This window comes from Medicago sativa, chromosome 3 (assembly GCF_051527215.1).
Source record: "Medicago sativa cultivar Bolivia chromosome 3, Bolivia_mono, whole genome shotgun sequence".
Lineage (NCBI taxonomy): Eukaryota > Viridiplantae > Streptophyta > Magnoliopsida > Fabales > Fabaceae > Medicago > Medicago sativa.
The window spans coordinates 25,196,402-25,224,343 of record NC_140751.1 but is presented as its reverse complement, the minus strand read 5'-3'; the positions used below and the strand labels follow the sequence as shown (position 1 = coordinate 25,224,343).

Sequence of the window (27,942 nt, the reverse complement as noted above, 5' to 3'; positions counted from 1 at the left end):
TTTTCTTCTTCATATTTTCATTAAAAATTAAAAATTAAACCTTTATTACCCTATTTTATCTTTCTCTCTCTTTTCACTTCTCTTTTATCTTTCTCTCTTTTCACTTGTACAAAAGAACGTATAACCCTAACTCAACAAGAAATTTCCCCTTTTCATAATTTTTTCTTGAAATCAAAATCAGTAATCATGAAATCAAACCCCATAATCAAAATCGAACCCCATTGATAAAGTTCCAGTTTCTCCATTACTTGTTCTCACTGTACTGTTCATGTTCTTGTTGTACTGTTCACGTTTTTGGTCCCATATGAATCGTAGCTTGTTGTTGCTGTTCAAGTTCTTGTAATTGACATCTGACTCACAAGGTTTGTTCCTCTTGTTTGTTTGTTCATATATTATATGAATATGGGTCCTTTATGGGTCATTCTATATTAGTTCTCTATTCCCGTGTATATGCGGTTTCAGACTTTTCTACCTAAAGGGAAAACTAAATTATTTTTATTGAGTTGATTGTGGTAAAGATTATGTCAATAATATTTGTTTCTGGAACTTGAATTAATAAGGGTTTATATTTTTTATGGTCATTTGTGTATTATGTGAATCTGAGTCACTGTACTATTTGTTTCATTGAATGACTCTATTAAAAATCTATAGTGAATATGGGTCCTTTATTATTCACATCAATCTATAGATTTTTTGTATAGTTTATTAAAAAGGTACTAAATTAGAATTTGCAACTACTTTTTTAATCGAATGATTAAAGAAGGTACCTATAGTTAATGTAATTTTTAATAGCTCATTAAAAAGGTACTAAATTAGAATTTGCAACTACTTTTTTTAATCGAATGATGGTTAAAGTTTTTTTTTTAACAAAATGATGCCTGTAGGTACTAATCTTGTAGATAGTAGATTATTTTTGTTAACAAAAATGATGCCTATATTAGCGTTGGATGGTCAACTAATTTATATAACTTGTCCTGGTTGCTCCTAATCTGTTTGGGTCGTTGTTAAGCTTTGTTCTGTTAGGTTTTGTTACTTCTGCAGAGCTCTGTTATGTTGGTATTTAGCTTATGTTAGACTATTTTTTTTTTGGATTTGGGACACGTCTATTATTATAATTCATATGTTTATAAAGAAATTAAATGACTAAGACGATATCCAAGCTAATCTGTTATTGGACTAATATATATGTCATTCCTCCCACATTTGTTCATGCTTTAGATGTCTAGTTCACATAGAGATGAAACCAAAGTAGTCCTTATAAGCTAGCTTTTTTTAATAACTTAGAAAAAGGTGTGGACGAGATTGTGGAAGAGGTTAAGGTGATGTTGTTGTGACTTCTATGAATGGAGTTGGAATCCGAGGGAATGCCTTTTGAGGTTGTGAGGTTGGGGTGCTCGGCGAGGGGCTGTTTTAGGTGTGCTGTGCTGTTGTGGCAATCTGTTAGTGCATGCATGTGCTGCGTTTTTAGGCACCTGCAGAGGTTGTTTGGTCTGTGTTTTTGGTGCTGTTTTTCTGTTCGTTCCTCTGATGTTTTCGTGTTGTTTGTCGAGCGCCTATGTGTATGCACTGGGTTGTATTGTTGGTTTTGTTCCTTGACCAGTTCTACAATTCTTTTGCAGCTGGTCTGTCATGTATAATATGTTGTTTTAAAAAAAACGCAGGTAGAAGTACAATTTAGATGACTAAGAAAATATAGATTGCATGGTTTTATCCATATCATCAATTTTCTCATTGACAAATTTTGTTTTTTTTTGTGTTCAGGAACAACTAAGGAAAGGGAAACTCTATTTGTGAAAGGTGAGTTTCTTGTTCCTCAACTTTTATATGGTTCTGATTTTAACTTATGAGATGCCAGGTTATTTTGCTTTATATTATGGGTTTAAGTTGTCAACAGCATCCCTGTCTTCTTTGTAGTACACAATATGTTGTTAAATAGTATTTGTAATGACAATATAGCTCTAAAGCATAGCAGAATTTGAAAAAATCGCTATTTTTATGCAAGCCGTTGTTGTCAACCTTGAGGTAAGCATAAGTCCTATTCATAGTTGCTGCCAGAACAAAAGAAGCATGATACTAGCAGTAATATATAAAAATAATACTATGACAAGCATAATTTTCGAAGCCATTTATTGTGATTTGATAAACTTGTATGTATTGTTCTTGATTGTTTATTGTAATCTATAAATTTTGCTGCATTATATGACAGAATATGGATATTCGTGTAAGTCATAGTTGGATGTATAATAGATTAATGCCTGGACGGAAAGATTATACTCGTGAATTTGAGGTAGGGTTAGGTGAATTTATATCTTACGCAATCCAACAACCAGGCACTTCAAATGGAAAGATTAGGTGTCCTTGTTCTAAATGCAAAAATCTCGATCACTTATATCCAGATGAAGTTATAGTTCATCTTCACAATCAGGGGTTTAAACCTGGTTATTGGTATTGGACTTCCCATGGAGAAACAGATCCAAACTTGTGTGTAAAATCCAACACTCATCATAGGACCACCACTAGTACACAAGAGCGACAAGGTGAACATAGTAGATTTGAGAGTATGATTTATGATACTCTTTGTCCAGAGCGTAGAATGAACGATGACCAAGAAATGGTAGACTCTCCAAATAGTGACGATCAAAAGTTTTATGATTTATTACAAGCAGCTCAAAAGCCATTGTGGCCGGGATGTACTAATCACACCGAGTTATCTTTTGCTGTAAGATTGTTGACAATTAAGTCGGAGGGAAATATGTCGCAGCAATCTTTTAATGAAATGGTGGCATTGTTGAAAGAGTCGCATCCTCCAAATAATCTAGTTCCTGAAGATTATTACAGGGCAAAGAAAATAGTTTCAAAACTAGGTCTCACGGCACAAAAAATAGATTGTTGTGTGAATGGTTGTATGTTATTCTACACTGAAGAAAATTTGGAATTAAAAGAATGTAAGTTTTGTAATGCACCTCGTTATACAAAAAAAAAGGTTGGTAAGGGGAGATTCAAAGAGGTACCTGTGAAGAGGATGCATTATTTGCCCCTAATTCCTAGGTTAAAGAGATTGTATGCCTCGATGAGTTCGGCTCCCCATATGAGGTGGCATCATAAAAAGAGACAGCCTGGAGTGTTGTGTCATCCTTCGGATGGAGAGGCCTGGAAACACTTTGATTAAACATATCCTAACTTTGCAGCTGAACCAAGAAATGTAAGGTTAGGTCTATGCACTGATGGTTTTACGCCGTTTAATCAATCAGCCACACCATATTCTTGTTGGCCAGTAATTGTCACCCCTTACAATCTTCCTCCCGAACTTTGCATGACAACTCCTTATATGTTTCTCACTTTAATTATCCCTGGACCACATAATCCTAAGAACAATATAGATGTGTTTTTGCAGCCATTGATAGATGAGCTAAAGTTGTTATGGAATGAAGGAGTGTTGACATATGATATTTCCAAGCAACAAAATTTTAACATGAAAGCTGCATTAATGTGCACCATCAACGATTTTCCAGCATATGGTATGCTGTCGGGTTGGAGTACAGCAGGAAAATTAGCATGTCCATCTTGCATGGGTAAATCAAAGGCTTTTCCTTTAAAATATGGAGGCAAGTGTTCCTGGTTTGATCAAACTCGTAAATTTTTACATATGGATCATCCATTTCGAAAAAACAAGGACGCATTTATCAAGAATAAAAAGGAAAATTCTAAACCTCCACAACGGTTGACTGGGGCTGAAGTGTGGGAAAAAGTTTTTGATCTTCCTCAAATAATTGAGGTTGGTCCTTGTGATGATAAATGTGATGGGTTTGGTGAGACTCATAATTGGAAAAAACAAAGTATATTTTGGCAGTTGCCTTACTGGAAGACAAACCTAATAAGACATAATCTTGATGTGATGCATATTGAGAAAAATGTGTTTGATAATGTCTTCAATACAGTGATGGACATCAAAGATAAGACTAAAGATAATTTGAAGGCTAGAATGGATTTGAAGGTGTATTGTCGAAGAAAGGAGCTAGAGCTACAAGAGCAGTCTAATGGAAAAGTTATAAAGCCTAAAGCAAAATATGTTTTGTCCAAAGACCAGCAAAATTCTGTGTATAAATGGGTCACTGAGTTGAAAATGCCTGATGGACATGCCTCTAATTTGCGTAGATGTGTCAACATAAAAGAGGGAAAGCTTGTTGGAATGAAAAGTCATGATGCCCATGTATTTATGGAGCGATTAGTACCGACTGCTTTTAGTGCACTTCCACGTCAAGTGTTAAATCCAATTGCTGAGTTGAGTAAATTCTTCAAAGATTTGTGCTCAACAATATTGCGAGTGGATGATTTGTTGTTGATGGAACAAAATATTGTCACTACAACATGCAAATTAGAACAAATCTTTCCACCTGGATTCTTTAATTCCATGGAACATTTACCTATTCATCTTCCGTATGAAGCAAGGGTTGGGGGTCCTGTTCAATATCGTTGGATGTATCCATTTGAAAGGTAGTTATTGACATCACCAATTTTCAATTTTTTTTTTGTTTTTTTTTTTACAATCAGTAGTTAACAGTTTATATATATTTTGTTTTAGGTACTTGAATCGGTTGAAAAGAATGGTTAGAAATAGATCACGTGTGGTGATGAGTCTATATTTAGTCTATTTTTATGCATTATTTAGTTTAGTTTTATTTAGATTTGAATTTATTTTATTGCAATAATATTTCCTTTTTGAATCTTTTTACTACATTTTCATATTTTATATTTCAGGAACGAATATATGATGGAAGGTGTCTTGGAGCAAAAGAAAGGAGTCTGGAGCTGATTTGGAGCAAAAATACGAAAGATTCGGAACAAAAATATAGAGCCTCCAAGTCAGAAGCTTGGCACGGCCCGTGCTAAGGTTGGCACGGCCGTGCCACCTCTCTGGATAACTTTTGCTGCTTTTGCTTTAGGCCCAAGTTACCCTGTTGTAGTTTTACCGAATAGCCCTTATAGTTGCTTAGATTTTAAGTCAATTGTAAAACTATAAATAGAGTAGCTCTCCATCATAAACATTCATCTTTTGTTCTTGGAATAAAAGTTCACTTTTATATTATTGTTCTTTTACTTTATTGCTTTCTCTCTTCTTCCCCCATGTCTACAATGAACGTTAGTGAGTAGACTCTTCTTTGTCTTGGGATTGTTGGATAAGTCTAATGACGTAATCCGGATCAAGCCAAGTCTTAAACCCTAATTATATGTTACCTTAATTCCTAATCTAAATTCACCGTTTTAACATGAATTAATTATTATCAAACTGTGGAAGCGAACGCGGAGGGTTTGATAATGATTAATTCATCATCTTAGATATCAATTCATAAAGCGAACGCGGAGCTTTGATATCCGAACAAGTGAATTTAGACAAGGTTTGCGAAACATGAGAATAGTCTAGCAAACCTTGGGACACATAAAATTTCGATCTTCAAGGGTCCCAAAGGCAATCACCCATGAGAATAGGTGTGGTTGTTGGAGGGATACACTCACTGACTTCGAGAGAAGCTGTGATATGCTAAAGAGAAACTTGTCCTTAGAAATTAGGATTAACGCATAATTATAAGTTTAAGGCTTGCTTGTGAAAAGATTCCTTGTTATGATGAACCAATAATCCCAAGGCTCTTTTATTATTATTATTGTTATTTACCTTCAGCAACTAAACCTCCCTTTTTATAATCTTTCTTCTTTCCTAATCATTATCTAAAAGTTAATCGAATTCATAACTCCCTAGCGGAACGATACTCTTTTACTACTATTACTTCGATAGACCGTGCACTTGCGGTTTGGCCTATCAAGTTTTTGGCGCCGTTGCCGGGGAGTTATTGCAATTGGGTTAACTTTTTTTTAACGATTAGACTAAAAAAAAAAATATCTTTTTCGTTATTTTATCCTATTTTATTTTATTGTGTTTCTTTTTATATTTCTTTCCAAAAAAAAACATATATATATATATATATATATATAAAATATATTATTTCCTCTTTTATTATTATTTTACTTTTATTTTAGAAAAAAAAATCTCTCTCTCTCTCTCTCTCTCCATAAAAAAAAAATCTTTTGCTTTATCTTATTTTATTTTATTTCTTTCTTTCTCTATTTCTTCTTTTTCCTTTAACTTCTTGGGAAGATAATAACGATATGACTAAGGAACGCTCTCTCAAAGAGTATGCAATCCCATCTTCAAATGAGTCATACGATGCTATTGTGTACCCAAAGGTTGAGGACAATTTTGAAATAGAACCTGCACTTGTTCACTTAGTGCAGCAAAATCAATTTTTCGGATCACCCACTGAGGATCCGAATTTTCATATTTCAACCTTTTTAAGACTCAGTGGAACCTTGAATGCAAACCAAGAGGCCGTAAGACTGCACCTCTTTCCTTTCTCCTTAGGGGGTAGAGCTAGTGCTTGGTTTCATTCATTGGAAATTGGTTCTATCTTTTCATGGCAACAAATGAAGCAAGTTTTTCTTGCACGATTCTTTCCCTATTCTAAAACCGTCCAATTAAGGAATCAAATCACACAATTCACTCAAAAAGATGGAGAATCTCTTTACGATGCGTGGGAGCGTTTCAAAGAAATGCTTAGACTTTGTCCCCATCATGGTTTAAAGAATTGGCTTATTATTCACATTTTTTATAATGGTCTTTTGTATACCACAAAAATTTATGTTGATGCAACTGCAGGTGGAGCTTTAATGAACAACAATTACACAGAAGCATACGCCTTGATTGAAGACATGGCTCAAAATCATTACAAGTGGACCGACGAGAGAGCCATCATTAATTCTTCACCCTCCAAAAAGGAGGCAGGTATGTATGAAGTCTCTAACTATGATCACCTTGCCGTTAAGATTGATGCATTAACCCAAAAATTTGAAAAAATAAATGTTAGTGTCATCTCTTCTTCTTCTTCTGCATCTCCTTTTTGTGAAATTTGTGGTGTATTTGGTCATATTGACATTGATTGCCAACTAGGTAGTGTTGTTAGAAGTCCTGAGCAAGTAAACTATGCTCAATATAATCAAGGGTTTAGAAACAACTAAATTTTTTTTCAAACCCCTCAAAATCTTTTTGGTCAACAAACACCACCACCCAGTTATGAAAACAACCAAATAGTCCCTCAAAAATCCAGCTTGGAACTTTTTTTAGAAATTTTTTGTATAAATCAATCCGAGCAGCTCCAAGAGCTTAAAAATCAAACTGAATTTTTGAGTGACTCTCTTGCCAAACTTACATCAAAAGAAGACTCCATAGTTACTCACAGTCAGATGCTTGAGACTCAGACTTCTCAAGTGCCCCAACATGTGGCTACTTCCTCTCAATCCTCCGAAGTCATCCTAGACCAAACCGAAACCAACCCCAAAAACCATATAAGTGCTATTACTCTTAGGGATGGTAAACAATTAGAGGACCCCGTTGTGAAAATTAAGAACAATGAAGGAGAGATAGGGAGTGATGAGCCTCAAAGTGAGAAAGCCATAGGAGAGAATGAAAAGTCATTCGTTTCACCATCTCATGAGCATGAAATTCCATTAACACAAGGGTTTGATGAGTCCAAGTTAGATGAGCAGTTTATGAATATAATTGAAATACTTCCAAACAAATTGCCACCTAAACTTAAGAATCTAGGAAGCTTTTCCCTACCTTGTGTCATAGGATCTGAAACTATAGACAAAGCCATGTGTGATTTGGGAGAGAATGTTAGTTTGATGTCATTGTCCCTTTCTAAAAGATTGGGTATAGGATAGATAAACCACTTTCTACATCGTCAAGCTAATGACTCTAAACGAGCGCTTCGTGGGAGGCAACCCACGTATTTAATTGTTTTTGTTTGTTTGTTTTTACTTGTTTTAAGTTGTTTTGTAGGTACTTGTCCAAGATGATGCAAAGAGAAAAAAAAAACAATTTGAAAGAAAAAAAAATTTAAAAAAAAAAAAAAAAGTTTTGTACCTAAATTTCAGAGGCTAGGCACGGCCCGTGCCTATGGTGGCACGGCCGTGCCTAAGAAAAATAAAATTCAAAAAAAAAAAATTTTTTTAGGGAAGAAGATTGCTGGCTCAGATGATGATGCAAGGAGGAAGAAATCAACAGTCATGAACCATGACATCAAATTCAAAGATACCGAATAGGTATAAAACTCTTATCTCTAGACCTATATCTACTTGCAGGTACCCTGATCGTAATACTATGATTACACTAAGTATTAGAGATACTATGGTTAGATTGTTGAACACATTGACTTGCACCATATGGAGTAGGAAATAGTTAGGGATGATGAGGATTAATGAACTGTTTATGTTGTGGGCTATGCTGTATAACCATCATATTAACATTTGCTATTATTTGCATGATTATCTTGTTTCAATTGTTAAAAAGAAACAGGATGATTAGAGTGATATAATGGTAGGTGGAATCATCACTTTTATTGCTAGGAAGTTTGGGGTGAGTGTGAATTAAGGGATCAAGAGGATAGAGGGGAACTATTATCTAGACTACTTTGTCCTTCCTTAGACCTCATGACCACAATTACCAATATGAATGGAAAATTATTAGAGCTTATTGTTTGATTATTCTATCTAATCCGGACTTAAATAATTCGGAGGTGATGGAAAATTTGCTTTATGTTGGTACTAACCCACAGGTACATAATGATGGTGATGATGGTGGTGATAAAGCGGAGGTAGGTGCAAACTTGCACCATGAACAAGAAGCCGGTGGAAGCTATAATGATGAACGGCGGGCATGGATGCAAACCAAAGTTCAAAGAATAAAGCACCGAGCAACAAAGACAAGGTGTTGAAAGAACCAATGTCCAAAGGAGCAATCGAATAAATGAAGAAAACAATCAAATGCTCCGAAACATGATGCAACACCTTCACCTCCAAAGTCCACTATGGACCTCAATAAAATTGTGAGCTTTCCTCTTCCTCTACTCTTCTCTATTCTAATTCTTCTTCTTCTTCTCCTTCTTCTTCTTCTTCTTCTTCTTCTTCTTCATCATCTTCTTCTTCTTCTTCTCTTTTCTTTTCTTTTGAATCATTGAGGACAATGCTTCTCCTAAGTGTGGGGGGGCCTAATAAAGTGTCTAGAGTCGTAGTGTTCCCAAACTCCCTTGAACTTTATTCTTTTGTTTTGTTTTTATAGCAAGAGGCATGATTAGTAGCTTGTTTTTAATGTAAAATATGGCATAAAATTTTTTGTTTTGTCTCTTCTTTAAAAGTTATTTGTTGTACATGAAAGTAGTTTCTTGTGTTTCTTGTGTTCTTGCTATACCCACATCTTGTTTTATTGTGAAAAATCTCCAATGAGAAAAGCACCCAGTTGCAATCTTTGAGCAAGTGTATGAATAGGTATTTTAAGGAGCACGTTCTATCTTTATTGTTAACTTAGACCCTTTAAAGTCTTCAGAGTAAAAGTAATATAAGTTTGTGTGGGAAAATAATCAATGTTCTTAATTGTTTTATGCTTAATTGTTAAAGTTAAAATGGGGCGGGAGAATGGCACCAACATGTGGGGGAAGGATAATCCCTAACTTCCTAATTGTGGTGGTGACTCCCTGATTTGAACTTAAAGTGAAACAAATTCATCAATGCTAGGGGGAAAGGACAATTACATCCAAAAAGACTTCCTACGCGGAGATGAAACAAATAATAATTTTGCAGCACTGCTTAGGGTGATTTTGAATCTAGGGGGAAAGGACAATTACATCCGAGAAGACTTCCTATGAGGATAGATTGCCCCTAAGCATCTGCAGCCCCTTTGTGCTTAATTGTTAATTTAATTTAATTTTAACTTAAATTCCCATCACTCTTATATGAAATGAAGAAAGGACTTTTCTCGGTTACTTTAGCATTAAGGATAGAACCTGTTCCTCATAATATCTGTCTTATACAGGAGCAAGAAAAGGGTTGGACTGCACACACACACTCACTTGAGACTTGATGTTGGGTTGAATAGGTTCACGAGGAATGTTTGAAATTGTGATTAGTGTACTTGAAACAAAACCTTCAAAGAGACTTGTGTTTTCAATTGCATTGCCATAATTAATCCTTTTAGTTGCTGCTATGTCCATTGCCTTTTGCTTGAGGACAAGCAAAGATTCAAGTGTGGCGGAGTTTGATGAGTCTATATTTAGTCTATTTTTATGCATTATTTAGTTTAGTTTTATTTAGATTTGAATTTATTTTATTGCAATAATATTTCCTTTTTGAATCTTTTTACTACAATTTCATATTTTATATTTCAGGTACGAATATATGATGGAAGGTGTCTTGGAGCAAACGAAAGGAGTCTGGAGCTGATTTGGAGCAAAAATACGAAAGATTCGGAACAAAAATATAGAGCCCCCAAGTCAGAAGCTTGGCACGGCCCGTGCTAAGGTTGGCACGGCCGTGCCACCTCTCTGGATAACTTTTGCTGCTTTTGCTTTAGGCCCAAGTTACCCTGTTGTAGTTTTACCGAATAGCCCTTATAGTTGCTTAGATTTTAAGTCAATTGTAAAGCTATAAATAGAGTAGCTCTCCGTCATAAACATTCATCTTTTGTTCTTGGAATAAAAGTTCACTTTTATATTATTGTTCTTTTACTTTATTGCTTTCTCTCTTCTTCCCCCATGTCTACAATGAACGTTAGTGAGTAGACTCTTCTTTGTCTTGGGATTGTTGGATAAGTCTAATGAAGTAATCCGGATCAAGCCAAGTCTTAAACCCTAATTATATGTTACCTTAATTCCTAATCTAAATTCACCGTTTTAACATGAATTAATTATTATCAAACTGTGTAAGCGAACGCGGAGGGTTTGATAATGATTAATTCATCATCTTAGATATCAATTCATAAAGCGAACGCGGAGCTTTGATATCCGAACAAGTGAATTTAGACAAGGTTTGCGAAACATGAGAATAGTCTAGCAAACCTTGGGACACATAAAGTTTCGATCTTCAAGGGTCCCAAAGGCAATCACCCATGAGAATAGGTGTGGTTGTTGGAGGGATACACTCACTGACTTCGAGAGAAGCTGTGATATGCTAAAGAGAAACTTGTCCTTAGAAATTAGGATTAACGCATAATTATAAGTTTAAGGCTTGCTTGTGAAAAGATTCGTTGTTATGATGAACCAATAATCCCAAGGCTCTTTTATTATTATTATTGTTATTTACCTTCAGCAACTAAACCTCCCTTTTTATAATCTTTCTTCTTTCCTAATCATTATCTAAAAGTTAATCGAATTCATAACTCCCTAGCGGAACGATACTCTTTTACCACTATTACTTCGATAGACCGTGCACTTGCGGTTTGGCCTATCATGTGGAAGGGTCCATTTGTGAGGCATATATTTGTAACGAGACATCTTATTTTCTCTCGTATTTTTTTGAGCTTCTTGTTCAATCGTTGAGAAATAGAGTAGGTCGAAATGATGATGGAGGTCAAGATGAAGGTCAAATAATATTATCTATTTTCAATCATCATGGCCGCTCAGCTAGAGCTTGTAAGAGTCGGTATTTGACTGATAGAGAATTAAGGGCTGCACACTTGCATATCCTTTTAAATTGTGAAGAAGTTCAACCATATATTGAGTAAGTAAGTTTAATTATATTTTATTTATTCATACTATGCTAAACAGATTTATAACAATATAATATGTAATATGTTAGACGCTTTGTGCAATATTTGGAAGATGCTGATCCAAATATATGTCAAGCTGAAGTTGATAGTAGGATTGCGTCAGAATTCCCAATCTGGTTCCAAACTTATGTAAGTTTCTTACGATTGCAGTAATAAAATACATCTTAATCATGCAGTGTTGGAATATAATGAATACTGTTGGATATTGGCAGGTACATGATAAAAATAACTTGGTACGAAATCAGCATTTGCATCACTTAGCATGGGGTCCTAAAAAGAAAGTTCATACTTGGCCTATATATTTTGTTAACTCTTTTAAGTTTCATACTGAAGACTGGAGTTATGGAAAGAAAACCATTAATTGTGGAGTTTGTGTTAAGGGTGATGATGAAGGAGCCGATGAGAATTATTATTATGGTATTATTAAAGAGATTATGCAAGTTGAATACCCGGGAGAACCAACCAAGCAATTAGTTTTATTAAATTGTGAATGGTTTGATGTTGCTGTGAACCGTGGTGTGAAGGTTCATCCCCAATATGGTATTGTTGAGATTAATCATCGTAGAAGATATCAAAAATATGATCCTTTCATAATTGCAACAAATGCAATTCAAGTGTATTATGTACCTTACCCAGAAAAAATAAAAGAAAAGGTTGATTGGTGGGTTGTCATTAAAACCAAACCAAGAGGTACAGTTGATGATCGATATGCATTAGAGGTTGCGTATCAAGATTCAACCACTAATGTGGATTCTGTAGCAAATGGTGACGTACTTTGCAATTTGGGAGATGAAGGGGAATACCAGGAATTAGAAACAATCATTGAGGTTGCAGAAGACATTGAGGATGAAGATGAGGATGAATATGCAGATGTGAATGAATATGAAGATGTGGATTTCGATGAGGAGGATGATGAAAATGAAGATTAGTAAATTATAAGTCTCAGTCCATGAGCTATTTTTAAATCATGCCTATTGTGTTGTTTTTTCTTCTTTATTGTGCATGCATTTTGTGTTTTTGTTGTGACACCACATGTTTATCATGTATGTTCCTGATGTTTTGATATGATATACTGTTCTTTATTGGGGGGCTTGGTGTCTTTTTGGTCCGGTTGCATCTTTTACCACTACAGGGGTTTTAGCCAATAGACTTGAGTAGTTTACCTGCTAGCTAGTTGCAGTGCTTGTAATCTTTCTATCTCTTGTTAATATATATTTTGCTTATCCAGAATATTAAAGGTAGTTGTTTACATGCCATCTCTTTATTTTATATATGGTCTTATATAGTTCTGTCTTAAAGGTAATTATTTTTATCTCTTATCTATTATTTTTGAACATGTTATATACATAGTGCTTTAATTTGCTTATTGTTCTTCAAAAAAAAATTTCTTATTCTTCTCAAGTGGACTTTGGTTGTTAATTTGAATTTTATATTGTATTCATTGCAGATGGTAGACAAAAGAAAATCTTCAAAGAGTCCTCCTAAGTCCAAAAAACCTCATAAGCGTCCAGCTCACATAACTCCTACTTCTGAACAATCTCAAGTTCCCCTTCCTTCTACAACATCTCATGTCCCAGATCCTTCTACAACACTGCACGTCACACCTAGTTCAAGGACACCTAATGGCATACCTACTTCAAGAACACCTCTTGTCCCACCTACTTCAAAGACACTTCATGGTGCACCTACAACTAGGAGAAGTCTTGTTGGAACTAGAACAAGTCATGTTGCACCTACAGCTAGGACAACTCATGTCTCACCTACAAGTAGGACAAGTCTTGTCTCACCTACGGCTAGAACAACTCATGTCTCACCTACACCTAGGACAAGTCTTTTCTCACCTACGGCTAGAACATCTGCTACTACTTCATCACCTAGAACATCTCAGGTTGCAACCCTTCCAAGTTCATCTCATGTAACACCTCCATCTTCCATAAGAGGTGTAGATTCACCATCAGTTTCACAACCATCTCATTCAGAGGAACCTTCCCCAGGAACTAGTGAAACTGTAGCTGCATCAGAGACACAAAGCAATGTTGGCAAGATAACTTTGTTTCTCAATGGAAAAGGGTATATATTTCCTATATATTATATTTATTTATTATATTTACATAACTTGTTTCTCCTTATTTACTATATATTGTATTGTTCACTTTGTAGATTCTTGCCCTATTACCCGGCAGCTAATTGTATTGGGGAAATTTTTAAGAGTCACTTTAATGGGCCATGGCTATCGTGGAAAAAGGTACCTAGTGCGACAAGAGACATGTGGTTTGGAGAATTTAAGGTATGTCTTCCTTTTCCGTTCAGATTTTATCCGCTTAAACCTCACATACACCTATTTTCTCCCTACTCATTTTTGTTTATGTTTATTCGTACAGAAAAAGTTTTCAATTTGTCCACCCGATGATAGATGGGCAAGAAAGAACTTTGAAATGAGAGGTGCAGCAGTTATGAAAAATAATTTAAACAAGGCTCGCACGGTTATGAATAGGCCGAGTTGGATTAATGAGGATATTTGGCCTAACTTATGTAATCATTGGGCAAGTCAAGGATATATAAAAAAGAGGATACAAGCCAAAACCAATCGAGCATCCGATTGTGGAGGGTTGGGAGGGTCCCTTCACACTTGCGGCTCTATCACCGCTTCTCAACATAAAGATAATATGGTAGTAACCTTTCTTTTACTTTATTCAAACATGAATATTATATTGTAACACTTCAATAACTGCATTATGGTCTTTTATCATGGAGTAACGATCTCGTTTATTGTTTTGCTTGACCGTAATTTTGTGAGGGGTTTAATTATGACTGTTATGTTGTGACGAGTGTGTGTATGACCCTTATGTTGTGAGGGGTCTATTACTGGTTTTAATGTCCTTTTTTGATGTCCTTTGCTATTGTATTTGATTGTTATGGTGTGAGGGGTCTGTTATGTTGGAACAAAATGTGTTTAACAATGAACCTTAAAGAGTTTTGATGATAACAAGGTATTAAAAATTGTAAATTGGACTAGCTAATATTTGTTCAAGTGTACAGGACCACAGTTAAAAAAAAGTTACATCATTAATTGGTTCTGAATGAGCAAATAAAGAGCAAAAGAAGATGAAGCTGAGACGATTCTGAAGGCAATACGCTCCTGAAAGTAAAAGCGCTCCTGAAGTCAAGCTGCTCCTGAAGAAATAGTGCTCCTGAAGAATAGTGCTCCTGAAGACAAGAGGTCCAGAAGCCACATCATCAGAAGCTGAAGAAGCCACATCATCAGAAGCTGGAGAAGCTGCTTCATCAGAAGCTGCATCATCAGAAGGTGCCTCATCAGAAGTCATTTCACCAGAAGCTGAAGATCAACTGGATTTGGAGAAGATTCAAAGATTGAAGAATCTACATTGCAAAAGCTGTCTATTGGATTCGAAAACACCGCAGAAAATTAGTGAAACATTGCAACAGTCATTTCAAAGGTGTTTGAAGGCATGTGCTTGCAATTTGGACGAAAGCGTTGACATTGTACTTTGTACGAATTGTACAACCACGTTTTCCACTACTCTGTTTTGTGTCCACGCTACAAGACAAGAAAACAGCTTCAGAATACGGCTTCGCCTGCAAAGATGTTCCTTTGGATAAGGAATGCATTTCAAATTTGTTCTTCATAGGACAACAACCAAATCAGGCAAAATATCATTGGTGAATGATCAAGCTTCAACAACGACTCTTTGGTGTGCTGGCAATTTCACAACGTCTCTTTCACACCTCTATATAAAGGAGTGAAAACTTAGAGTTTTGGTAATGCAAGAACGCTGAACGAAAGACTCACAACATTTTTACAAGTGCCAAACCTCTGATGAAATTGTTCTGCATTCACTTAGAATTTCTGTGTCTCAAAGTCATATCTTAGAAATTCTTAAGTCCATTGAATCTGTATCTGATTTATATTGTGAGCACCTCTGATTGTATATCAAGTGTTCAACCTTAAACAATTTTCTGTGTAATTTTGTTTAGTTAGGAAGTCTCTTGCAGTTGTGCTTGAGCAGGAAGTCTCTAGCTTGTGTGCTTGAGCAAAGGAAGTCTCTAGCTTGTGTGCTTGAGCAAAGGAAGTCTCTAGCTTGTGTGCTTGAGCAAAGGAAGTCTCTTGCTTGTGTGCTTGAGCAATTGTAATCAGATATTACTCTTAGTGAAATCTCCTTGGAAGTGCAAGGGGGACAGGACTACTTCCGGTTTGTGGAAGGAACCTGTATAATTGCTTTGTGTCGTTCTTCTTTTCTCTCTCTGTTTTATTCCGCTGCATATAGATTCTGATAAATCACTTCAGAAGTTGTATCACCTAGCTTCTGATCAGTGTGTTCAGTTTTTAGGAGAATTGAAGAATTTTTCAAAACACAATTCAACCCCCCCCCCCCTTCTTGTGTTTTTCTCACCTTCAATTGGTATCAGATCCCTGGTCTGTTGTGTCTCACTTAACCGTGTAACAGTCAAAGATCTGAGAAAAACATGTCTACTCCTCCTCCTACTGGTTCTGGTGATACTAGCTATAAAAATGTCTCACATGATTATAGTGATAGTAAGAAATCTAGTGTTGGAAAGATTCCAAAATTCAATGGAGATGCTGAAGAATTCTCTTGGTGGAAAACCAACTTCTATAGTTATATCATGAGCTTAGATGAAGAATTATGGGATATACTAGAAGCTGGTGTTGGTGACTTAGTTCTTGATGAAGAAGGAGCTGCTGTGGATAGAAAGAAACATACTCCTGAGCTGAAGAAACTCTACAAGAAGCATCATATTATCAGAGGAGCTCTTGTCACTGCTATTCCTAAAGCAGAGTACATGAAGATGAGTGACAAATCCACTGCCAAAGCTATGTTTGCTTCTCTCTGTTCAAACTACGAGGGCAGCAAGAAGGTTAAAGAAGCAAAGGCTCTCATGCTTGTACATCAGTATGAGTTATTCAAGATGAAGGATGATGAAACTATTGAGGAGATGTACTCAAGGTTTCAAACCTTAGTCTCTGGGCTACAAATCCTAAAAAAGAGCTATGTTGCTTCTGATCATGTAAGCAAGATACTCAGAAGCTTGCCTGCCAGATGGAGACCAAAAGTTACTGCCATTGAGGAAGCTAAAGATTTAAACACTTTAAGTGTCGAAGATCTTGTTAGTTCTCTCAAAGTTCATGAGATAAGTCTTAATGAACATGAGTCTACTAAGAAGAGTAAATCAATAGCTCTTCCATCCAAAGGCAAGTCATCAAAAGCGCTCAAAGTGGTTGAATCTGAAGAGGAAGATCAATCTAGTTCAGATTCTGAACCAGATCCTGCTGAGATGGCTATGCTCTCAAGCAGACTTCAGTATCTGGCCAAGAAGAACAGAAAGTTTCAAGCCAGAAAGGGTAACTACAGAAGCTCAAGGAAAGAAGATCAGAAGGGATGCTTCAACTGTAAGAAGCCTGGACACTTCATTGCTGAATGCCCTGATCTTCAGAAAGAGAAATCAAAGGACAAGTCAAAGAAATCAACGTTCAAACCAAGCAAATACAAGAAGCAGATTAAGCAGAGTTTAATGGCAACCTGGGATGATTTAGGAAGTGAATCTGGATCTGACAAAGAGGAAGCTGATGAAGATGCAAAGGTAGCTGTTGGGTTGGTAGCAACAGCAACTTCAGAAGCTGGATCAGATTCAGAAGATGAAAATGAGGTATATTCCAAAATTCCCAGAGATGAACTTGTTGAGTCACTTAAAGAACTTCTTACACATTTTGAAGTAAGAACCAATGAGTTGAAGGATTTAAAAGAAAAATATGCTGATTTGGTACAACAGCAAAAATCAACTCTATTGGATCTGAAGGCTTCTGAACAAGGACTTAGGGGCTTTGACTTCATGTGTAAAACGTATGAAGATCAGCTCAGATTCTTGTGTCAGAAGCTAAAAGAAAAGTGTAATGAAAAACCTTTAAGTAACCATGAAATTGCTCTTGAAGATTTTATTATATCTGGCATTGACAGAAGCAGAGTGGCTTCTATGATTTATAGCATTTACAAGAACAATGGAAGAGGAATTGGTTTTCCAGAAGTGAAACTTGAGAAAACCAATCTAAAATCTTGTTGTGAATGCATCAAGGAAGGTCTGAAAACATTCTTTGTACTAGAAGGTGCTGAGTTGGAAACTGTTGTTCAATCAGAACCTTAAGCTTCTAGTTCTAAGGCTAAGATTACTTCAAGGCCAAAGAACTCTATGTCAAAGGCTATGATCAAATCTGATTCCAAGACTTCAAAGGTTAGGATCCTAAAAAGATCAGAACCTATTCCTCAGAGTCTGGTGAAACCAAAACCTGAGGTTCTGAAGTCTAAGTTTCAGAAGAAGACAGTTACTGCTTCTGAAGTACCAAAACCTAAAGTAATGGTTAATCAGAAGCAACCCAACTCACAGCACAAGGTACAAGAAGTGAAGAGTAAAACCTTAAGTACTAACCTTCCAGGACCCATAGGACAATGGGTACCTAAATCTAAAAATGTCAATAATGCAGGTATGTCTAAGAGCAGTGCCAAAACAAAGATCATGGTACCTAGACAGCGGTTGCTCAAGACACATGACAGGAGACAAGTCCATGTTCCTCAGCCTAACAATGAAAGAGGGAGGAAATGTGAAGTTTGGAGGCAACCAGTCAGGCAAGATCATAGGTACAGGAACTATTGGTAATTCCTCTACCTCAATTAATAATGTATGGTTGGTAGATGGTCTTGAACATAACCTTTTGAGCATTAGTCAATTTTGTGATAATGGTTATGATGTGCTTTTTGAAAAACCCAACTGTACAGTAATCAACAAGGAAGACAAATCCATTGTGTTCAAGGGAAAGAGAGTTGACAATGTCTATAAAATCAATTTTTCTGAACTGGCTGATCAGAAGGTGATTTGCCTGCTATCAGTGAATGATAAGAAATGGATGTGGCACAGAAGGTTGGGACATGCTAACTGGAGGTTAATCTCTAAGCTTAGTAAGTTACAACTTGTGAAAGGGCTACCAGACATTGACTATCATTCAGATGCACTCTGTAGTGCATGTCAGAGAGGGAAAATTGTGAAATCATCTTTTAAAACCAAAGACATCGTTTCAACCTCAAGACCTTTAGAATTACTCCATATTGATTTATTTTGACCAGTGAGTACTGCATCCTTATATGGAAGTAAATATGGATTAGTCATAGTTGATGATTACAGCAGATGGACTTGGGTGAAATTCATAAAGAGTAAATATGTTGCGTGTGATGTATTCAGTAGCTTCTGCACTCAAATTCAATCTGAAAAAGAATCAAAAATTTTGAAAGTCAGAAGTGATCATGGTGGAGAATTTGAAAATGAGCCATTTGAAGCTTTTTGTGAAAAACATGGAATTTTCCATGAATTCTCTTCTCCTAGAACACCACAACAAAATGGGGTTGTAGAGAGAAAAAATAGAACTTTACAAGAAATGGCCAGAACCATGATTCATGAAAACAATTTACCAAAACATTTTTGGGCAGAAGCAGTGAATACAGCATGCTATGTTCAAAACAGGATCTTTATCAGACCTATTTTGGAGAAAACAGCATATGAACTTTTTAAAGGAAGAAAACCCAATATCTCTTACTTTCATCAATTTGGATGTACATGTTACATTCTGAATAACAAGCTCTACCTAAAGAAATTTGATGCCAAGGCCCAAAGAGGAATCTTTTTAGGTTACTCTGAAAGGTCAAAGGCATACAGAGTGTATAATTCAGAAACACTCTGTGTTGAAGAATCTATGCACGTTAGATTTGATGACAAAGAGCTTGAATATAAAACTTCAAAGCAAGGTGAAAGTTTTGCAGAGATACAGGTTCCTGAAGCTACCTCAGAACCTGATCAGATAGCTGAATCTAAAGATAGTCCAGAAGCTGAACCCACATCAGAAGCGCAAGATGAAACTGCTTCTGATGAAGCACAAGATGGCTCACATCAAGCAGATCCTCCCATAAACACATTCAAACACAAGTCTTCACATCCTGAGGAGCTAATCATTGGAAACAAAGATAGTCCAAGAAGAACAAGATCACATTTCAGACAAGTAGAGTCAATGATTGGACTAATCTCAATGATTGAACCTACAACAGTTGATGAAGCACTTTCAGATGATGGATGGATCCTAGCTATGCAAGAAGAGTTGAATCAATTTCAAAGAAATGATGTGTGGGATCTGGTACCCAAACCTCAGCACAAGAACATTATTGGAACAAAATGGGTATTCAGAAACAAGCTGAATGAGCAAGGTGAAGTAACAAGAAACAAAGCCAGGCTTGTTGCACAAGGGTATAGTCAACAAGAAGGCATTGATTACACTGAAACGTTTGCTCCAGTTGCAAGATTGGAAGCAATCAGGTTACTTCTTTCCTACGCAGTTAATCATGGCATAATATTATATCAGATGGATGTCAAGAGTGCATTTCTCAATGGTGTCATAGAAGAAGAAGTGTATGTCAAGCAACCTCCTGGATTTGAGGATATTAAATATCCTGACCATATTTTTAAACTGAAGAAATCACTATATGGCCTGAAACAAGCTCCCAGAGCTTGGTATGATAGACTAAGTAATTTCTTAATCAAGAATGATTTTAAAAGAGGACAGGTTGATACTACACTCTTCAGAAGGACCCTTGGGAAAGATATTCTTGTTGTGCAAATATATGTTGATGATATAATATTTGGTTCTACTAATGCGTCTCTTTGCAAGGAATTTTCTGAGTTAATGCAGAATGAATTTGAAATGAGCATGATGGGAGAGCTGAAGTTCTTCCTTGGCATTCAAATCAATCAATGCAAAGATGGAGTCTATGTTCATCAATCAAAATACACAAAGGAGCTTCTGAAGAAGTTCAAACTTGAAGATTGTAAAGTGATGAACACTCCAATGCACCCTACGTGCACCTTAAGCAAAGAAGATGAAGGAGCTAAAGTAGATCAGAAGCTGTATAGAGGTATGATTGGTTCTTTGTTATACCTCACTGCATCTAGGCCAGATATTTTATTCAGTGTATGCTTGTGTGCAAGATTCCAATCAGATCCTAGAGAATCTCATATGACTGCTGTCAAGAGAATCTTCAGGTATTTGAAAGGAACAACTAATCTGGGACTCCTTTATAAGAAATCCTTAGACTATAAGCTAATTGGATTCTGTGATGCTGATTATGCTGGTGATAGGATTGAAAGAAAGTCAACCAGTGGCAATTGTCAATTTCTGGGTGATAATCTTATATCCTGGGCGAGCAAAAGACAAACAACTATTGCTATGTCTACAGCAGAAGCAGAATACATTTCAGCTGCAAGTTGTTGTACACAACTACTTTGGATGAAACATCAGTTGGAAGATTATCAGATAACTGCTAACAGTATTCCCATTTATTGTGATAATACTGCTGCTATTTGTTTTTCTAAAAATCCAATTTTCCATTCAAGAGCTAAGCACATTGAGATCAAACACCATTTTATCAGAGATTATGTTCAAAAAGGAATTTTAGATATACAATTCATTGATACTGAAAATCAATGGGCTGATATATTTTCTAAGCCTTTAACTGTTGAAAGATTTGATTTTATAAAGAAAAATTTGAACATGCACTACGTGTCTGATTAGATGTTTGCTTGCTCCTGAATAGGATTTTAGGTTCTGAAGTTAGTTCAGAAGCAGTAGTCCATCAGAAGCTCTTTATTGAGGTTCTGAGGAAAACTCGCTTCTGATGATGACGTCAGCATCTGAAGTCCAGAAGCTGGATTTATTGCTTTCAAATAGTTCAATTAGTGGAAACGTTGGGAGTTACTTTTTAAAAGTAACTTCTGGCCCACTAACTTGGTAGTTACTCTGTGAACTTCTTACGTGGCCTGTATGTGTTGGTGTATAACTAAAAGGGCAATGATGATTTAATAGCTTTGAAAGTACTTTTCACGCGCCCCCAATTTGTCATTAATGTTATGTTTGTTTGTCTCTTTTGAATTGCAAACGTTTTTACTCTTAAACACTTTTTCAATTCACACACTACTCACTCACAACAAACACATTTTGCTCTCAAACCTCTTGCGAAGTAAGCGCAAAAACCTTAGAACCCTACATTCTCTAAATCTTCTTCAATCATCATCAAATGGCATCATCAAGCTTAAAAGTTTCAGAATCTACGTCAAGCAAGCAAGGCGCACCATGATCTGGGTCAGTCTACAAAGAGAAGACTATGGATATTCCATGGAAATCCTTAATAGTTCAAGTAGAGTCACCGGTGGACTTCGCTTCACTCAAGAAGTACAAGGTGAACATGGAAGGAGTGATAGAAACTCAGAAGCTGTCTGAGTACTTCAAAATGCTGAATGGACCAACATATGTGAACCTAGTCAAAGACTTCTGGTTAAAGGCTGAAGTGTACAATGGGAAGCCTGCAAAGGTCGTGGGTAAACAAGCAGCTTCAAAGAAGGGAAAAATGACGGTGGAAATGAATCCTACCTCCTTTGAAAGCTTGGAAATAAGGTCTGAAGTGATGGGCATTCCTATAACCATCACTGAGAATGTTATAGCCAAAGCTTGTAGAGTAAATGCAGAGGGAAGATTTCAGGAAATAGTCAAGAAGGAAGATGTCCTGCTCAACGGCTACTACAACACTCTTCTGGGTGGGAACAAAGATGCTAAGCCTTCTGAAATTGAAATTCACAACAGGATGTTAGTGAAATTCAGTAATGACTGCTTCTTTCAAAGAGCAGGAGGGTCTGACCAACCTAACAACCAACAGAAGCTAGCAATATACTTCATGGTTGTTTTGGAGAAGATAAACTTCCCAAGATATGTAATGGATCATCTCTGCTGGGCTATAAATGAAGGCACTGTTAGAGGAAGGAAACAAGTGCCCTATGGAAGACTGCTTTCTGAGATCTTTCATCAAGGAAGGGTGGTGGAGTTCTTAAAGAGGACAAGGAGTGCTTCTGATAGATGCTTCGAAGTCTCTACTGCTGAAAGGACTATCAGTAGCAGGAGCTTATGCTCTATGAAGGTTATCAAGGAAGTCTCTAAAGATGAGAAGTGGTTAGAGATGACAACTGCAGAAACTGAGATTATCAGAGACTTTCCTTCCATCTTTAAGGAAAGCAATCCTGAAATCTTAGCCAAATCAGTAGCTGAGTACGTCTTGGAAGAAGATGCAAGCTCTCAGGAAGTAACTACTCCTATTAAGACCAAAGGGAAGAAAGTTAAAGGAGTTATTGCGTCAGAAGACACTGATAATAAGCCCAAGCAAAAGAAGGATGCTAAGAGAAAGAGAGGGAAAGCTGAAACAGTTTACTACAAGGAAAAACTGGATGAAGCTTTGGATGAGATAGAGGAAGAAGAGGCAGAGCCTAAGCTAAAAAGAAAGAAGGCTCCACTTGACAAGAAAAGCTCCATGGTTCAAGTAACTCCAACCATGAAGAGAACGGCTAAGGAACTTTCTGATGACTTTTTAGCAAATAGGCGAGAAGTGAAAGGCATGAAAGAACTTGAAAGAGAAGAGGAAGGAGAAAGGATGCTAATCGTGGATGAATCTGATGCTGACAATGTAAAGCAAGTTCAGAATCTTGGAACTTCAGAAGCAGTAGATAACTCATCTATGTTATCTAAGGTACCTCAAGTTTCTCACACATCTTGTACCACATCCTCTATTCCTTCTGAAGACACTTCTTTGTTAGATCACCTAGAAAGTCATTATCTAGGTGAACTACCCCCATTTAGCTTTAACTCAACCTCAGAAAAAGCCTCTGAGACAACTCCAGAAGCAGCTGCTTCTGATAACGTTGTTTCAGAAGACCCCCCACAACAAAAACCTTCACCAGATAAAGCCTTTTCACCCCCTACAACTTCATCACCCCCAATCACTCCTGAGCCATCTGTTCCTGAACAAGTCTCTTCTCAAAAGACCGTTCCTGAACATACTGTTCCTGAACAACCAGTTACTAAACCCACTCCTGAACCTGAACCTGAAACTGCCGTTCCTGAACACATTGTTCCTGAGCCAACCCCTGCTTCCATAACTCCTTCACCAGTACAAGTTATCAAGATCACCCATCATACTGGTGTATGTGATATGGACACAGACTCTGAGGATGATCAAAATGATCATGCCTCTGATATGGTAGTTGACCCCACTCCTGACCAACCATCAACTAGCCAATCATCAACTACAAATGACCAATCATCATCAAACCTACCAATTGTTCCCCTAGCCCCTCCAAAACCCTCTAAACAACCTTCACCTCCCACCATTTACCTGGACTCTCAAGTACTAAGAGATGTGTGGGAAGATATTGCTTCTGAAGTCCTCAGACTGATAGCAGGAAGAAATGACTTGGGTCATCAGGTTAGCTATCAGAAGCAATGGAGAAGAATAAAAGCAAGGGTCATCAACCTAATTTCAGCTTTGCATGATTCCTGCATTGAGGCTCAAGAGCAAGCCAAGCAGAAGCTGGAAGAATGGTTGAATGGAATTGAAGAGAATGATGGAGATGTAGAAATTCTTGGTACTTGGGTGAAGAATCCACTCAGTATCAGAGGCAGAGAACCTGATGAATTCCTGCCTAAGGAGCTACATCTGATGATTCCTTCTGAGATCCTGGAGAAGATTGATGCACCTAACCTGGCTCTAGCTCAGGAAAACAAGGTGCTCAAAGAAGAAAATGAAAGGCTTGAAACAGAGCTACTAGAGCAGAAGCTGAAGATATCAAAATTGGAAGCTGATATGCAAGAAGCCAAGATCAGAGAAGACAACTACAGAAAAGATATGGACAAGATGTATGCTGATGTTCAAGAGCTTCTGAAGAAGATTTTAGAGAAATAAGCCAAACCCATAGTTGCACACTTTTAGCTTATTTTTCTGTTTTTTTTTAGGCTTTTGATATTCTTTGTTCATTTCTGCTTCTGACTTAGTCTTTCACTTCTGATATTATATGCTTCTGAATTATTCCTGCTTCTGAAAATCTTTAACTGTTTATACCTTGTGTGTTATTATTTGATAATAATGCTTGCTATGCTTGTTTATTTAATCTTTGAAGATGGTTAATATGCTTTATAATGATTTGAATTATGCTCTGAACCTTTAATCTTATGTTTTTCTCATCTCTTCTTTTTGTTTATGTCTTTTTGCTAATGACAAAAGGGGGAGTATATGTGATAGTATTTAAAGGCTCTGAGCCCCATTAATAATATTTGAAAATTTTGAAAAAATTTCTATCTTTTTGTTTTACCTTTAAAAGGGTGTATCAAAAAGGGGAGTATCAAATTTCAAATAAAAATTAATTGAACCATTCTTCTTATCTATAAGTCAATTCTTTCAATTTTTTTATAAGCTCTGATATTATTATGCGAAAAATGAATTTAATTAACCTGGATAGAACTTAGGGGGAGCTTACAAACCTCACCTTAAAGACTATCAGACTCAGGGGGAGTTAGAGCTTACAAACCTCAGACTCTGAGCTTACAAACCCTCAGAAACCCCAAAGTCAACTCGTTAATTAGATTAACAACAATTGACCAATTTTAAATACTATTGTTTGTCATCATCAAAAAGGGGGAGATTGTTGGAACAAAATGTGTTTAACAATGAACCTTAAAGAGTTTTGATGATAACAAGGTATTAAAAATTGTAAATTGGACTAGCTAATATTTGTTCAAGTGTACAGGACCACAGTTAAAAAAAAGTTACATCATTAATTGGTTCTGAATGAGCAAATAAAGAGCAAAAGAAGATGAAGCTGAGACGATTCTGAAGGCAATACGCTCCTGAAAGTAAAAGCGCTCATGAAGTCAAGCTGCTCCTGAAGAAATAGTGCTCCTGAAGAATAGTGCTCCTGAAGACAAGAGGTCCAGAAGCCACATCATCAGAAGCTGGAGAAGCTGCATCATTAGAAGCTGAAGAAGCCACATCATCAGAAGCTGGAGAAGCTGCTTCATTAGAAGCTGCATCATTAGAAGCTGCCTCATCAGAAGTCATTTCACCAGAAGCTGAAGATCAACTGGATTTGCATAAGATTCAAAGATTGAAGAATCTACATTGCAAAAGCTGTCTATTGGATTCGAAAACACAGCAGAAAATTAGTGAAACATTGCAACGGTCATTTCAAAGGTGTTTGAAGGCATGTGCTTGCAATTTGGACGAAAGCGTTGACATTGTACTTTGTACGAATTGTACAACCACGTTCTCCACTACTCTGTTTTGTGTCCACGCTACAAGACAAGAAAACAGCTTCAGAATATGGCTTCGCCTGCAAAGATGTTCCTTTGGATAAGGAATGCATTTCAAATTTGTTCTTCATAGGACAACAACCAAATCAGGCAAAATATCATTGGTGAATGATCAAGCTTCAACAACGACTCTTTGGTGTGCTGGCAATTTCACAACGTCTCTTTCACACCTCTATATAAAGGAGTGAAAACTTAGAGTTTTGGTAATGCAAGAACGCTGAACGAAAGACTCACAACATTTTTACAAGTGCCAAACCTCTGCTGAAATTGTTCTGCATTCACTTAGAATTTCTGTGTCTCAAAGTCATATCTTAGAAATTCTTAAGTCCATTGAGTCTGTATCTGATTTATATTGTGAGCACCTCTGATTGTATATCAAGTGTTCAACCTTAAACAATTTTCTGTGTAATTTTGTTTAGTTAGGAAGTCTCTTGCAGTTGTGCTTGAGCAGGAAGTCTCTAGCTTGTGTGCTTGAGCAAAGGAAGTCTCTAGCTTGTGTGCTTGAGCAAAGGAAGTCTCTAGCTTATGTGCTTGAGCAAAGGAAGTCTCTTGCTTGTGTGCTTGAGCAATTGTAATCAGATATTACTCTTAGTGAAATCTCCTTAGAAGTGCAAGGGGGACAGGACTACTTCCGGTTTGTGGAAGGAACCTGTATAATTGCTTTGTGTCGTTCTTCTTTTCTCTCTCTCTGTTTTATTCCGCTGCATATAGATTCTGATAAATCACTTCAGAAGCTGTATCACCTAGCTTCTGATCAGTGTGTTCAGTTTTTAGGAGAATTGAAGAATTTTTCAAAACACAATTCAACCCCCCCCCCCCCCCCCCCCTTCTTGTGTTTTTCTCACCTTCATGTTATGGTGTGAGGGGATCTGTTGTTGGTTTTAATTGTCCTTTTTTAATGTAGTAGCTGATGTCCATTGTTGTTGTATTTGACTGTTATCGTTTATTTTCACGGAATAGATGATTTCGTTTTTGCATAGTGCAGTGCTAATGCTTTTAATGTCTATTATTTTTTCCGTAGACAAAAAGTAGCGGCATCCCACCTTCTAATGTGGCATTGTTTCGACGCACACACCAGCATAAAAAAGATAAGACGTGGGTTGATAAAATATCTGAACATGTGGATGTAAACTCTCAACCTTAGTTTCTGTATTATGTTGGTTTTATTGTGTTTCTAGTTAGTTTGACATATCAATTGATCTTATCTTTTGGTTAACAGAGAGAATTTACACGCAAGTGGGATGCTTTGACACAAGAAGCATCTTCGCAAGGAATGCCTCCACCAAATGAGCTAGAGGTGTGGACTGATGTTGCAGGAGTAAAGAAAGGACAAATATATGGTCTTGGAATGGAATCTTCTGTACTAGAAGGACGTCCACATTATCGTGGCTCTGGTTCTTCTTCAACTGAGTGGGTGCAAAGGCATGAGCTTGAAGAAATGAGAAATGAAAGAGACGAACTTCGGAAAGAATTGGCAAAAACAAATGAGGCTGTTGAACACCAGTTTCAATTGATAAAACAAATGATGGAAACCATGAACTTCCATCCCACCCACCATTCTATGGACCAAGCCAATGAGGACGACCAAGCTAATGATAATGAGGTTGATGATGATGGGGTTGATGATGAGGTTGATGATGATGGGGTTTGTCATACCCCAAATTTTGACCACTTTTCTTTGTTTTTAAGTTTTTATTCGTATTTTAATCGCCGAGTAATTTTGTCATTTCAGACGGAATTTCGGCAGAGAGGTATTTTAAAATACCCCATTTATGTTACCGAAGGGACAATTTGAAGTGTTTTATTATCTTGTTTTATTTTCTTTATCAATTAGTAATTTCTTAATCTTTTTATCCCTTTTAGAATTTATTTCATCTCTTTTTAGCCTTTTATCTTTTAATTTTTGTATTTATTTATTTACTTATTTAAATATTAAATTCTGTTTTTAGTCCAAAATCCTTTTCTTTTGGTCCAAGTTTAGTGGCCAGCTGTCCATTACCATGTGATCCCTTGTGAGGGTATTATTGTCCTTTTTTCA

General features: G+C 36.6%; 2 protein-coding genes and 1 non-coding gene across 3 annotated transcripts; 2 read left to right on the top strand and 1 right to left on the bottom strand.

The window, feature by feature from the left end:
• Positions 1–1,836: 1,836 nt before the first annotated feature.
• LOC146936631 (uncharacterized) lies at positions 1,837–27,699 on the top strand. Its single transcript, XM_085749257.1, has 12 exons — positions 1,837–4,494; positions 4,583–4,624; positions 11,332–11,601; positions 11,680–11,779; positions 11,863–12,540; positions 12,893–12,949; positions 13,098–13,720; positions 13,811–13,937; positions 14,032–14,319; positions 26,926–27,030; positions 27,124–27,549; positions 27,637–27,699. The coding sequence occupies exons 1-12, from the start codon at positions 3,314–3,316 to the stop codon at positions 27,697–27,699; spliced, it is 3,960 nt and encodes a 1,319-aa protein (XP_085605383.1). The 5' UTR covers positions 1,837–3,313.
• On the top strand, positions 2,210–3,169 carry LOC146936633 (uncharacterized). The gene has a single exon (XM_085749258.1). It carries the CDS (start codon positions 2,210–2,212, stop codon positions 3,167–3,169), a length of 960 nt encoding a protein of 319 aa, XP_085605384.1.
• On the bottom strand, positions 6,526–6,632 carry LOC146936632 (small nucleolar RNA R71). Its single transcript, XR_015033684.1, has one exon. It is a non-coding gene; the product is annotated as a small nucleolar RNA R71 (small nucleolar RNA).
• Positions 27,700–27,942: the final 243 nt, after the last annotated feature.